The 15,255-nt window shown below is 37.5% G+C and overlaps 1 protein-coding gene across 11 annotated transcripts in view; it reads right to left on the reverse strand.

The window, feature by feature from the left end:
• The window catches only part of ERC1 (ELKS/RAB6-interacting/CAST family member 1), a 277,563-nt gene that overhangs the window by 140,447 nt on the left and 121,861 nt on the right, over window positions 1-15,255 (reverse strand). For 8 of the 11 annotated variants that reach the window (XM_027657055.1, XM_027657045.1, XM_027657017.1 and 5 more), the window contains one exon: window positions 13,916-13,927. The exons of the other annotated variants lie outside the window; for them this stretch is intronic. In XM_027657055.1, coding sequence (XP_027512856.1) covers window positions 13,916-13,927 — 12 coding nt within the window. The remainder of the gene's footprint in view (window positions 1-13,915; window positions 13,928-15,255) is intronic. 11 annotated transcript variants of the gene reach the window in all.

The raw sequence follows: 15,255 nt of genomic DNA on the forward strand, positions 1-15,255 counted from the left end.
TGTCACAAGTTATGAATGCTCCACGGGATGTTTCATGAGGGGATATTGGCAAGTCCTAACTGGAAACAGCTACCAGCCTGCACCAAGGTACTACCCTTAAACATAATTTCTTTACGAGTAATTAAAGGCCTTCAACCTCAGTTTCAAGTTTCTCTGAGACTAAATCTGCTAATGGTCAAATGCAACCACATCCTACATTTTGCCATACAACGCAAAACTACAAGTTAATACAGTTTCAAATAAAGTTTTTCTCTTCTAGTATTAATATCTGATTCAGTGTAGCAGAAGACTAAGAAATACAATCAAAACCACACAGACTTAATCTGAATGCTACAGGTGCTTGTCCTGTGAAATTTTATTTCTCAGCGATCAGTAGGGAACACATATTCATGGAAAAACTTTACTTCATGGTAAGTGAAATGATGCAGCATCAAGAGCCAGTGAATTTAGAGATAGGTACATCATAAATACATTAACAGAAAAAGAAATCTAACCAAGGATGAAATGTCTCAAATGCATGCTCCAAGTACTATCAAACTAAACTATTTCAGAGAAAAGAAACCTTTTCCCTTCAATCTCTTAATTGAAGGAAACCAGAATTAACTAGGTTGCTCTCCTGTCATGAGGCAGTAGCCCAACTACATACAAACTGTGGTGAAGTCAAATGCTGTTGTCTCAGTATTCTCAAAAAAAAAAAAAAAAAAAAAAAAGAAAGAAAGAAAATTGCCTTAACAACTGGCTAAAATCGAGGGATTAACTGCAGAGATTAACAGAAGTGTCTTTGTTTTAGAGCAGCAAGTCCATATTGAACCAAAGCAGACCAAAGGTTCACTTCCAGACAGGGCCAGATACAACACATTAAACCCTCTAAACACTTCAGGTAAACATTTTTAGCACCTCATGTTTTCACTAATCTCTAATTCCAGTTTTGTAGATAAAATCCATTACACCTACTCGTCCCTCTAATGTGCAGCTAAAGAAACACTAGTAAAACTAATGTGCAGCTTCCCAACTATTTAAATTCTCAGCACCTACTTACCAGCAAGCAAGCTTTGTAATGAAAATAATGAATACATTACCATAATTTCATAACTGATGTTAAATTTGAAATCAGACTGCAGAGATTAAATATCAAATTAATTATATGTCAAGTTTGATAACTATTTCTGAAAGCCAACAGCAATTGAACTAGAAAAGAAACCTTTAACCTTAAAACCTGGCAACTTTTAGTTTTTATTGAAGTTGGGACCATTAAAAGTACAAACTTCAGCTGAACTCTGAAATAAATCTGGGAAATAATGATATGGGTATTCCTTTGTTAAGAAAAATACTTTAAGGACCTTAATAAAAGCATTCAGTAGTTCAACAAATAAGTTTGTTCTGTTGTATTTTTTTCTTCTGCTTTTGTTAATTGAGCAAACAGATGCAAAGCCAAAAATGACATTTATAAAACGGCTGATTAGGCTTTGGTGTGGATTCCTTCCCCCTGCAACACGCTGGGTTAGTTGAATTTGGCCCTTACAGTGTGGGAAGAAGTCCCCAAGGTGCTGTTCTCTTTAACTTCAGTGCACAAACCAACCACCCTGTGAACAGATCACACACAGCCAGTCACTCTCTGCTCAAGAGACCTGCGCCACTTGGCTGAAAGACGTGTTTTCTGAACGGCAATAAAATCTTCCCTATGAATGGCATTTTATTGAGGTTTCATTGGGGATTTTTCTGATCTAAGATCACACATGTCTTTTTTAACTGCAGTCCCACTAGCCAGAAAAGAAAACAAATCACAATACAGCAGTTGTTTTCTTTCAGGTGGGCATGCGATCTTTTAATTCCTTCTAGAATAATACCTGATACAAACGGTAATTATAAGAAAAATCAAACGTAAAAATCAGCCATTGAAACAAAACAAACAAACAAACAAATAAACTGTAAGAAGAGAATTTTAAAAGCAGAGCATTTAAGAAAGAACCATGTTAGAGTAGCTTAAAACATGTATGTGTATACAAACAAGCTATGAAGAGAGAAAAGTCCTTTCTAAAAATTTGCAGAAATTTGGGTAACAGTTGAACATTATCCTGTCATCTTGATATACCATATGTTAAAGAAAATCACACTTTTAAGCTGACAGTTACTGAAAATCCAGTCCTCAGCAAAAGGTATTAAACAGTTGCCAAGGACAAAACCAAAAGCTCAATGAATGTAGTAACTCAGTGGAAGAGGATTTCTGATAAAGAAGAAATACATTCACGAGAACATTCAGCGTCTTGCTTATAGAAAAGGATGTGAGGACAGTGATGCTAGCAGGACCATTCTGAAATAATGTAAACCAGTTCATTTCAGGGCTAAAAGCCTGATGATTTTATGTAATTGAAATGCCTAAAGAAAAATATGATATAATTTAGCTTATCTCCTTAAAACCAACATTGTTTTCAAGAAGAATCTGACAGATTCTCTCTACAGAGGTGAATTGAACAGTGTTTACCATGTTAGCTATGAAAAAGTATGAAATCTCATCCAAAGATGGTCATTCCTGGAGACTACACTGGGAAAAGTATCCAAAAGGACAGGGTTAAGTGAAAAGCCATGTTATCACACTCCTCAAACTGTACATGAGAATGTGAGATGGGAAGTATACAGCTCTGTTTTGGGATCCACTGGGTGACAGTAACTTCTGGTAGCGAACAGAGACCACAGTGTCTCTCAGAACGGCATGTTTGGCATATTTCTTTCAGGTGCTTAGCAAACAGATTTATTAAGAGCTATCTCCCCTCATAAAATACATTCTGAAGCAGTGGCTTTGACAGCTCACGTCAGGTCAATATGAAGAGTGCCTACTGAGATGATTTGTTACAGGCTTCTGGCTGCCTGGCACATGGGGGACAGCAGCATTATCTGTAATAAATGCACCACACACTGGGCTGCACAGCCGATATGAACAGTGCAGATGGCTTAGTTCCTCCTTCTCTGATATAGCTGTAACACTGTCTTCTCCATCTGACAACTGCAGGACTCCAGAACACAGCTAAGGAGTATTTTGCAAATTAAGCAAACACTACTGGGTTTCTGGAGAAGTTAGTGAGTGCTGTAATAGCCTTGGTAATGTGTATGGACAAGGTTACTGGCTTATGCATTTGAGGAGGGATTTCTAGCATTCCACAGTAACTGCATTTGCTACAGAACTATGAAATATGTCCATGAGTATTTTGAATACATACATAATTTTAAAATACATTATGAAGGATAGAAGAAAAAAATCCGGTGACAAGATGCCCCATGTGTCAGACATCTGAAATATATTCTCACTGATATCCTTAGAGATCATAAAGTTCACTAATTAAATTAGCTCTAGCCTGGAATATATACTTAGAAAGATAAATTCTTTATCTTGGCAATTATAATACTCCAGTGAACTACTTTTTATTTGGTGACCTTGAGACAAATGAGGCAAAATTAAGATTTTAATTGAGCTGATCCCCCTATCAGGTCAATTGCCTTGATGTAGCCTGTCACTGAGACATTTTCTGCCTCCCTTCAATGAACTAATTTTCCAAGTAATTGGAGAACACTCCTAATCATTAGGAAAAATCAGCAAACAACAGCCTCTGCTGTCAAGAAGAATATTCCTAACACAAATACAATATACTTTCTATAAAATGTTTTTTTATATGAAGACATGCACAATGGAGGTTGAGATATATAAGCAGTGTTGAAAATCTACTATACAATTACTGAGGTTGTGGTCAAAACAGGACAGAAATACGAGAGGAAATTTCCAGTCCCTTTCTACCTTGAAATAAAATTTCTCTATCTCTAATTTAAGAAGCAACCTCCACTATTCCAAGACGTAGAAGAAAACACACTCCTTCCTCTTTGGAATTTCCAAGAAATCAACTGAAATTCCTTTGAAGGTGTTGTTTTTTTTTCTCTTGTTGATTGCTTTCTGCTTGTGCAGACAGGCATAAGGAAGAAAGCAGCAGTGTAGAGGCCCTTTAAACTAATTAAAAAATTTCAAAGCCATGCTGCTTTCATCAGACCCAGTATGGCTCAAAATTAGAACTTCCCTGCCGATATTTACTCACTAGTAAGAGATATTTATATCTATTTTAAAAAAAGTATGATAAAGAGATAAAAATGGACCTGGGGAAGATTACATCTATAATGAAAAAGCAGGAGTTCATATGTGTTCCCGAAACAGGGAATAGCATATACTTACCCCTTCTATTTAAAATAATCTTCCAAACATTTGGCTTTTCTTCACACTATAAGGCTTTTGCCCAAGATACAAATATGTTTGAAGTTTGAAGCATTTAAAAATAGAAAGCAGATTCCTTCAGCTATATTTCAGCTGTCGTTTGCTCGTGCTATCCAAGCATACTCAAAATGAACATGGAAATAAGCAGTCAAAGGAAAACAAACTGTCAAAAACTGTGTGCCAGGTCCCATCTCTTTGAGTACACATCTGCATATGCCATATTAAAATGAGAAATCTGTGCTGAAAGCAAGAGATACAAGAAAGGGAAGAAGGCATGTCATAAACTAAGGCGTGAAAAACCACAGTTATTTGCATCTCTCTGATAATCTTTATACAATGCCACCTCATGGTGCCTACAAAAGCTCTGCCTATTGCTTATACTGTAGGGAACAGTCTCTTTGATTGGGAGATATGACCACGAAACATTTCCTTTAAGAAGAAATGACATTAAATGTAGCAGTCATTACATAAGTGTTGTACTCCAAATACACCAGGAAAATCCATTTTTTTTCACACTCCAAGTCAGTGGTCACTTTTGCAGCATGAAGTGTCATTTTACAGTAGCCTAATAAAGTTTTTACTAGCAACTTCATTTAATGCTTTCTCCCATTTTCTTTTATACAGGACGGCCTTGAAGTAAATGATGGAAAAAAAAAGAAAGATTTTTTGTACAAGGGGCAAGAGGAGCAAGCAAGTAATGCTAAAAGAAAAGATACCATAGACTGAGTTACTGATCCTTTAAAATACGCTGACATAGCAAATATTGAAGAAGTGTTTGCTCTGATATCTTTTACATATACTGCTAGAAGGAGTTAGTAATAAAAAAATTATTTCTAAGTTGTTTATTCAGTTTTCCAAGTGAAATTGCTAACATGTTCTGCTGATTATCTACGAAAGTGAAAAATTATACACTGAAAAGTGAAGCAAATGTGTATATCTAGCTAGTAGTCAGTTTTCAGTTAACAACATTAGTACTATTATTTATTTGGTACAGTTAACTGAGGAATTCAAGTACATCCTGCAAAACCAGCTGAAAACTCAACAGAATATACTTGTTTTAAAACATCACAGACTTAACGAACTAAAGTGAGCATATAATGCAGATTATAAGAGAGCAAGGCAAGCCACTGGAAAGAACCAATGATGAGCACAATACTGGTAAAAGAGAAAATGTATGACAGGAGATGCCCCCAAAATAACACATTTTCAAAGATACAGTATCCCCACTGAAGCTTGCACGGGTGAGATTCTTTATCCTTACAGATACTCGTAGGGTAAAGCTGCATTATGTCACCTCTCTTTTAGTTATCAGCATGTGGGACTTCATCAAACATGGCATGAACAACTCAAGACACTAAAAAAGCAAGGGAAGTTTGCAGACAATCTGAGTTTTGCTGGCACTCAGAACAGAAACAATCTGGTCATGGTTGTTAGCACCAGTGGGACTGAAAAAGCCAAAAGTTGGACTGATGCTGAAAGCGAAGGAGGACAACATGTGCTTTTCAGAACTACCATCTGGTGAGCTACAGTAAATCCATGGCTTTGAGAAATCAAAGGTTTACATGCTAGGAGAGAGCTGAGCAATATAGGAGAGTAGGAACTAGTAGGAAACCAGCCTCACTTCTCTGTTGGGTTGGCACCTTTTGTCAAGGCTGGCACTGAGCACACCAGCTTGGCAACTGCCAGTTGTTGGTAGCTGTAATTTCTGGGACCAAATGAAGCTCTTCTTGTCCATCTACAGAGAGCGTTTTGCAACTCAAGTTTGCAATTTGTGTTCAGTCTTATTTTTTTATAAAAAGAATGAAGTTACTTGTAATGATGAAGTTCATTCCAAAACGTTTGAAAGAAGGATGCTGCAGCAGCACCACTCAAGCCCCAGTGTCATTCTAAAACTAACAACATGCTTAATCCCAATTTCTACCAGATCTGTTCAGTACTGCAAATAGATGCATAACAATGTTCCATGTAAAAGCACTTTACACTGAATGGAGTGTGCTGGGTCACTAAAGGGATAGGGGTCACTAAAGGGATAGGCGGCACTTCACCCCTTGGAGCCAGGAGTTAATTAGTCAGCCATGAACAGAAACTGACAACTGCATAGATTTTGTTCTCCAAGGAAGTGAAAAAAAATCCATTCCTTTTAATTAAGAAGAACATCCTATCTGCTGGATAAGAAGGAAATTAAGTAAGTTACTGAGAGCATGATTAAATCTGTCTGAATTGCCTGGGGTACTTCAAGAGGACTGGCTAGAAAAGCTGACATATTCCAGCACAGAAGGGCCCTCTATTGTTTGCAAATGAAGAACATGTTATGCAGAAGGAGGGAATACTTTACTACACCACCCTGTCAGAACAATGAAATGGAAGAGAGCCACAGAAGAGAAAGGAAAAAGGGGGAAAAAAGATCTTACTAATTTAACCTTAGCCTAAGAATGTTCAGCATGTTTTTATCTACCAACATCTCTAAAAGTCTACTTAGGATTTCATGGATAAGAAATGATTTTCATTTTACAGTAATGTGATTAAGAGTGATTTCAAATTAATTGTGTGACAGCAATAGAAGTGTCCACTGGATCTATAAACCATATGAAATATCTATGCTTATCTAGCATAATTTTCATCCAAAAGATCAGGAATTGTTTGCAGATAAGGTGCACAGGTCTGTTAGGAAAGCTCGTTTCACAAGAATGAGGATGGAAAATATTAGTTAAGTGACCAGTGAAGAAATGCTCTCAGTTGGTAAGATAAGTACTGAAAGGCACATCTGAAACATGAGGGTTCCAATGTCCCCATCTGAGGCAGTGAGGTCACCTTGTGAGCAGATCAGAAATGGAACCTGAACTTCACAAGTAACACAAGAACAAAAGATTTCAGTTTAGGCACAGACTAAACACACGAGGAGTGACTTCCCAGCCAGCTGAAAATCTCACAGCAGAAAAATGTTGCCTCAACAAGGGAGCTGAGAAGAAAATGCAGGGTCAACTATGATCTATTTTATTTGCCTCTAGCCTGAGCAAGATAAAAGATGTGAAAAAGAGGGATGTGAAAACTGCAAATGGAAAATGGTTCTGTCAACCTGAATGACAAGACATAACAGAAAACCTGGTAACTACAAAGGCAGAATAGTAACCCCTCACCCTGTCAGATGTGAGGTCACTGTCTCAGTCTAAGCTCTCGGTCAGCAAGAGAAACTTACGGAGAACATAAAAAAAATTTCAAAATATAATTTCCAACTTTATCTTCTTTGATTCTATTAAGAGCAATAAGGTTTGAGAGTACCTGTGTTTAGGGATGGGGAAGAAGGTGAGAGCAATGCTAGAAATCTTGAAAGAAAAATGTCTGGGTAAATTATTATTCATGAAAAGTCTATTAATACAACACTGACATATATCACAGTGATACATTATCCCAGAAAGAATAAATTCTTTTCAAAATTGTTTAAAAACTGAGAATACAAGAAGAAATTTCCCAGAAATAAAAGTTCAGTGGACCCGCACATATTTTTCTTACTCCTTTCTTTTCTTACAGCTGTATAGTCCTATGACATAACAAGAAAACTTTTGTTTATCCTGTTTTACTGGGTCACTATTATGCAGTACATTCTTACCAAAACCACACAGAAACAGTAGAGCTTGTCCTAGAATACAGAGTAACTCACCACAGCAAGTTAGAATCACAGAGTAATTTTGGTTGAAGTGACCTCTGAAGATCACCCTGGTTCAATACCTTTCTCAAAACAAGGCCAAATTAGAGCAGGTTGGTCCTAGCTTTGTCCAGATGAGTTCTGATGATCTCCAGCATTGAGGACTCCTCAGCCTCTCTGGGCATGTTTCTGTATCTAACTGATCACTGTGAATTTTTTCTGCCAATTATCTCATTGGGGCTTACATTGGAACAACCTGCAATTTGTGTCTGTTGCTTCTCCACCTTTTACTCAACATCTCTGAGAAGAGTCTGACTCTGTCTTCTCTGGTCCTTCCCATTAGACAGCTGAAAGACCACAGTATGGTCTCCCACGAGGCTCCTCTTCCCAGGCTGGAACACACCAAGCTCTCTCTACCCCTTCTTGCATGACATGTGCTGTAGCACCTTCTCATCTCACCAGCCTGCCTGCTGGACTCAATCCATTGTACACTCCCCATAACCACTCCCCTCAGTTTGCTATCATCCATGAAATTATTGAAGGTGCATTGTGTCCCATCATCCACATCACTAAAAAGACACTGAGCACTGCTGATTGCCCTCTGAGCCAGTCATCTCATCATTGAAGGCAATCAGGCTGATCAGGCATAATTTGCCCTTGTAAATCCATACTGCCTGTTCCCTATCACCTCCTTTTCCTTCAGGTGCTTGCAGGTGGCTTTCAGGATCTGCTCCAAAACTCTCCCAGCATATGAAGTTATACTGATTGGCCTGCAATTCCCCAGATCCTCCTTCTCATCCTTCCTGAAGATGGGTGGGATGTTTGCCAGCCATGAGGAACTCTCCCTGACAGCCACGAGCTTTTGAAGACGATAGGAAGAGTCCTTGCTATGACATCAGCTGGCTCCCTCAGCAACCTTGTATGTATCTGATCCAATTCCATCAACCTGCATATTTCTAATTTGTATAAATGGCCTGTAACTTGGTTTTCCAACTCTATGGGTAATGCTTCACTCCTGCACACTCTGCCACTACACTCAAGGATCTGAAAAGAGTCCTTACCAGTAAAACAGGAGGCAAAGCAGCTGCTGAGCTCTTAACCTGTTTCTCTGACCTTTTAAAAAGGTCTCCTGCCCAACTGAGTTCTCTGTATCATATTAATGCTGAGCCCAGGATCTGTTAAAGCTTGTGGTACTGTCAGTTATGGAATTGTTTGCACCATGACTATTTTACCATAGATATATACTACATTCACTGTCTGTCCATAAACTTACCTGGCTTTTAGAGTTTTAGTAGAAATAAAAATCTAGCCATTGTGTGTGTGGGGGGGATATAACATTTTGCACAGAAGTCAGCCATTAAAGAAGAAAAATAACCTTCAGATTTTATTCCTTTGACTAAATGTGATGTGACACATATGGGTTAGTCAAAATGTTTAATGTTGCATGAAGTTTGAATGATCATTTCAGTTAATCATCTGAGGATGACATGCTAGGTAATTTGTAAACTTTGGGATATATGAACAGAGACATATTTTAAAATGTTTTCTAAAAATAATATTGTTTTTCAATGTTTCAAATAGCATGGTAAAAAAACCCAGCTTTTTTTGTTATATCTGTAAAAAAGCAAATTGTGAAGGATTTCTCTAATCTCTCAGAGCATTTGACTCTGATCTCTTCAAAATTCATACTGATCAGCATACTGATGACAGACAAACATCCTCCCTAGTGCCATATCCAGTCATGTGTCTTTCTAATGCTGCCTCAGTTCAAACCCCCACAGGAAAGCTGCACCCTTTGTGAATACATGTGCTGAAAACAAAGCAATAACACAAAAAGAAAAAACAACTCATCAGTGTTCCCTATAATTAATTTCAGCAGGTAGTAAGAAACAGATCATGCAAGACTGTAGAAAAGTGAGAATTCTGACATGTGCATCTGTGAATAATTTTGCTTTAAAAAGATGCAGTCAAATGAGGCAAGAAAAGAGGGCCTTTGACAGAAAAGGTACAGATTCCACTTCAGACAGAGGAAGAAAGCTCTGATAATCACTGTACCTAAAGCAAATTTGAAAGGTTATGCCAGTGACTTGTTTTAGGAAAACCACAGTTCTGTTTTGTACTTACTCATCACCATCCAACCTTCACAGCCAAGTCTGATGCCTTCATTTCTTCCCTTACCCACTATCATCTCTAAGATGCCTTACTTCTCACTCTCAAGGACAGACAATTCTTGCAAAGTAGAGTACTTTGTCATATAAAGAATTCCATTAAACTGTTTTTAGTCTAAGTAGAACTAAAGAAAATATATATTGGATAGAAAACAACCATTAGAGATTGTTAGTTTTTAGAGAAAGCCATGAAAATTTAAGTGGAAACTTCTTTGAAGACAATGTTTTTGTCTCTGCTGAGCTAAAACTAACCATTGCTGACTCAACATGCTTGAAATTTTTATCACCTCCTGACTGTTTAATGACCGACATTGTGGCAGAATGAAGACCTTGAGTCTTCTGCAGGTATGAAACTAAAGAGCCAGTGACACTTCCAGTGAAATTTGTCCTGACTGCCCTGGCACTTGCTCAGTCCTCAGATCCACAGCTTCCTGGATGTACATCATATGAGTCACTGTATAAATGTATTTCCAGCACATTGAAAAACCCACAAGTACCATAGGCTAGATCCCTGTAACTAACTACCCTTTTTTTAAAAAAGAAATAATTATTGAATAGTATCCTGAGCTTCCTGAACTTGCTTAACTTTTTATGCAATATTATCTGTCATTTTCTTATAGAAGGATGACTATGTTTCAAATATTTCTTCGGTGGTTAGACATGTTCCGTTTAATATAAATTTAGGACTCTGGAAAAAGGACTGAAATAATCCCCTCAGATTTAGTATTTTGTTTTTACTTTGATTTTATAAGGCTACACTTGGGTTGTTACACTGACATTTAACTTTACATGGACACTCTTAGGAGACTTTTATCTGGATTCATGCCACCAGCCTGCACTCATCTAATCACCAAGCCACTTTGCTTGTGGAAATAAGGTATACAGTATTTTATTATTACTTCCTATAGCATCCAATTCTCACTGGTGTAGCAAAAAATCCAGAAGACTTTAAGAACTGGATTACTTGCTTCAAAAGATGACAGACAGTACAATCAGCCATGTGATCTAAACTAACAGAAAGTCTGACAGCAGAAAGCAGGACACTGAAAGACAAGCCTCCTGTGGGAGGCCTCCTGTCCAGTTAAGCTGATTGTTACCCAATTTGGAGCTGCAAATCTTACTTTTGCTTTATCAGTATAGCTCATTCTTTCCTTGAAAAAAGACCAACTTAAAAGAACTGTAGCATATGACTTCGTGGTATTTTTCTTTTTCTTTTTTTTTTTTTCCACTGATGCAGGTAATAACATCAAAATAGTGTTATTTGGCTTGTTACTCTTGAACTCAGCCAGCATTGGGTAGTTCTTTATGTAAAGCTGTCATCAACAGAGATGCTTAGCAAAAACTCCTTATGCAAAACTGCTTTAATCTCCACGTTCTCCAAGGCTATTTTGTTTACTATGAATCAGCATGACATCCACCCTAGGTCCTTAAGACTTCTGAGCAGTAAGTACATGTCATAACAGCAACAGTGATGTGGATTACAGTGTTATATTCTGATTCTTTCAGTTTATCAACAGGAGAGAGATGATGAAAGCTTAATGGATAGATCAGAAAATTCAGAGGTACTGCACTGACCACAGTAAGCAAAGCTGTTCTTGATGAGATCTGATATAATATACTCTAATATAGAGTATTTCTTTTTGTTTCTCCAAGACAGACATACCTAGCACATTTTTCACATAGTCAGTTCTTTTCCAGGAGACACATTTGCTTTGATGTCTGAAAACAAAATAACTGCTTTATATAATTCAGAGAAAAACAAAGTTTTGGCTCTTAAAGAAGTTTCTAAGGCAAAATGTAACTTCACAGAAGAGCTATTTCTTCACACGTTGCAGTTAATGGTAATTAGGAAAACTCTGAAATACACAGGAAAGAAAATGAGTGGTACTGCAACCCCTATAATGTTTCTGTTTGTCTTTAGAAGAATCTTTTACCTTTGTTTCCTGGCCAGCAGGAATTTTGTAGTTCCAAGAGGAGTCATTCCACCTATTTCCTTACACTCTGGATTCATTTTAACCAATATATGAAAGCCTCAGCAACTAACCATCCTAGAAATTAATTTTAAGAATGAAAAAAAAGTAACAACAACAAAAAAAATCAATAAAACCATTAGGAAACTACGAGGACAGAATGAACAATCTCTTTAATATCTTACCAGAAAACTCTTCAAAGTTCCTAACAGTTGGCCACCTCAAACCACAGCCATATCTTTGCTAGCCAAATTTTACAATATGCTCTGAATGAGAGAAATGAAAGTTATCATCACATTGTTTGGAAAAGGAGAAATCACACCAAGTCTTAGAAGACTCCACACCAAAGCCAGACCCTAAAATTGTTTCCCCCCTCTTGCTCATCGTGAATTCCAGCACAGGCGCAGGTACTGAGAAAAGCCTAAAGCCACATGGATTGAATCAGAAACAGCTTTGACAGTTTTATTCCATAACACCTAGGATTTGATCAGCCAGACAAAGCACACCAAGCTCCATTCACGGTGCTAACCAGCAAATACAGACTGGCCAACAGAGTCCTGCTCGTGCAGGAAAAGACAACGTGTTTATTTCAGAGGAGAACGCTCACAGGGCAGAAAAACTTCCTGCCAGTTGTGTTCTTGGGGATCTGAAGAAAAAGGGTCATTCCAGGACAGCCCTCCTCTCCCCAGCAATTACAAGTATGCCAGCATGATACACTGAATATGGAAGGTATTGATGGACAACAACACGATTAACTTCCAATCTTTTCCCAGTCTGTGGGAGGAAGGAAAACACGCAGACAAGGCCACAAGTGCAATGTCTGTGCCAAACCAAGGTCAGAACGCCGACACAATTTAAAGGCGTCAGCAGCATCGCAGCAGTGGGGGATTCCACTCACCACCACATTTTCCAGTGTTAAACACAAATAGGAAAGTCAGATTTTGGTTGATAACTCAGAATTTCAGTCATTAAGAAGTGGCTTCCTGGCCAAAGACACTGTCTGAAACAATCATGACCATTCCTTCATCAGGAGTCACCAAACAGATTTCATCACCAAAGACTAGAATCCAAAATGGTTTCAGAGCCTTTCAAAGGCAATTGGGAGTCAGTAGATGATGCAGTCTGACTTGTATTATGTACACCATAGAGATTTACTCCAAGCTACTCTACTGAAATCACAAAATCTATAACTAGCAACTGCTTTTACAATATAAAAACAGAAAAATGATCCATGGCTGAAAGACTCAAAACATGTTGTCTCTTGGTAAGGTTTTTTTCAGTAGTTTATCACTTTGTGCCTTCAACAAATTTATCCTCTTGCTAATTTACTCATCTTTAGCCCTCAGCTCTTAGTTCTTTCTGACAGCATAGCACACTCAAAATGCACCAAAACTAGTTCTGCAACATCACTGCAAGGTTTCAGGCACAGATGAAATGATAAAACCCAACAGTTAAAGTACATATGACTAGTATTTTAAAGGAACCAATTTTGCACTCAACAGTATGTAATGTATCAGAGAAGATGGCTAATAGCCAATCTTTTTTCTTCTTAAAGTAACAGATAAACCCAGTAATATTTAAACTCTTGCTTCAGTTTCCTGTTCCTGTATTTTTTTTCCTTTAAAGGCTTCACTACTCTTCCCCTTTCTTCCTAGTGCACAACAACATTGATTTACAATGGTTTGATATAAATTCTTTCCTTCAAGTACACGTTTCTTCTAAACATACACCCTATTCAACCCATCCTCCTACACAGACCTAACCAAATGTCTGATCTTTTATTTTGCCATCATGTAATTTGATGTGCAATCTTCTCCAAGATCTCAATTTTAGCTGAATAGACAACAGTTTTATAAACACCCCTTTAAAAGCGAATACTGACCTTGAGGTGAGGCTGAAGGAAGCAGCAAATCCAGGAAGGAGATGCGAAAGAGAAAGAGTTAAGAGTTTGTGAAAACAGTGTCCAGAGATAAAGCAGTTCAAGAATAAAGGACAAAACAAGCAGATATAAATCAGGTAATGACACACAGACACACAATCCTTCACAAACACAGAGCTGCATGTTTTATAGACATCTAATTAAAAAAAAAAAAAAAAAAGAACAAGAAAGAAAAGAAAAAAAGGACCTTTACATTAGATTACACCATTTCAATTAGAGGCAACTTTCTGTAGAGAAAATAGTCTCCAATACATAACAGTTCTTGGAAAAAGGAAATAAGCTGACTATAGAAAACTCTGGATTTAAATCACATCATTAGCAAGTATCCTTCTTCCAGAATTCTAACAAACATTTTGAAAATACGGAGTTTGACTATCCAAGATGAAACCTTATGTGTTCCTTTATGCCATCTTCTAGGGGTTTATTTTCTCTCCATGAACAAGACACACATTTTTTTCAGTTTTCCTGCAGATGATCCCGACTTGTTGGACAGAAAGGAGAAAAACCCCAACCAGAGAGTAAAGTCTTCAAGACCTGAAGACTTGTCAAAGGTAAAAGTTCATCTTTCTTAATTTTGACATTGAACACACCCTTCCAAAGAGAAACAAAATAAGCATCTGTTTCTTCTTCCTGCCATATAATTCTCCTTTATAAGGTGCAATCTAAAAACAATAATGACCAAACAGGCATATTTTGGACAGTTCTCTCCAACATTGTTCAACAGCAGAATTGACCAAGACAAAATGCTGGAGTCCCCTGTATAACATGAGGTCCCATAGGTTCATTATTGCTTTTTTTTTGTCCCCCCCAAATGTCTCCAATATCTTTCATAGGCATCTGCTTTCAATTTCACTGATAACACCCAGGGAAGGCAACAAGGAGCCATGAATACAGAGCTTTTAATCTCGGTTTAAATTTGATGCTTTTTCAGGCAATAGAAGAGAGGCGAAGTAAATGTCCTTCTGTCCCAAGTGGCAATTTGGCTTCTACAACACATGTTGTACTTCTCCCATGACAAAATTTTGCTCTAAAATGGCAGGATACGGTCTGGAGAAAAATATTTCTATAGGAAAAATTCTAAAGAACTGCTATGTTCTTTATTACTCTTGGTATATGGAGGCATGTAAATGAAATTTGAAGTCCTTATTTCTGGCATAAATTTTACTATCAACCATGTAGGGTATTGAATTTGTACAAGCAGCTGTTGTTGGTCTGTAACAGATTAACTAGTGTAAAGGTACTTTTCTTTGGCTTCTAAACTAACATTCTTCCAATCAAGCTCT

This window comes from Corapipo altera, unplaced genomic scaffold (assembly GCF_003945725.1).
Source record: "Corapipo altera isolate COAL_440 unplaced genomic scaffold, ASM394572v1 1, whole genome shotgun sequence".
Taxonomy (NCBI): Eukaryota; Metazoa; Chordata; class Aves; order Passeriformes; family Pipridae; genus Corapipo; species Corapipo altera.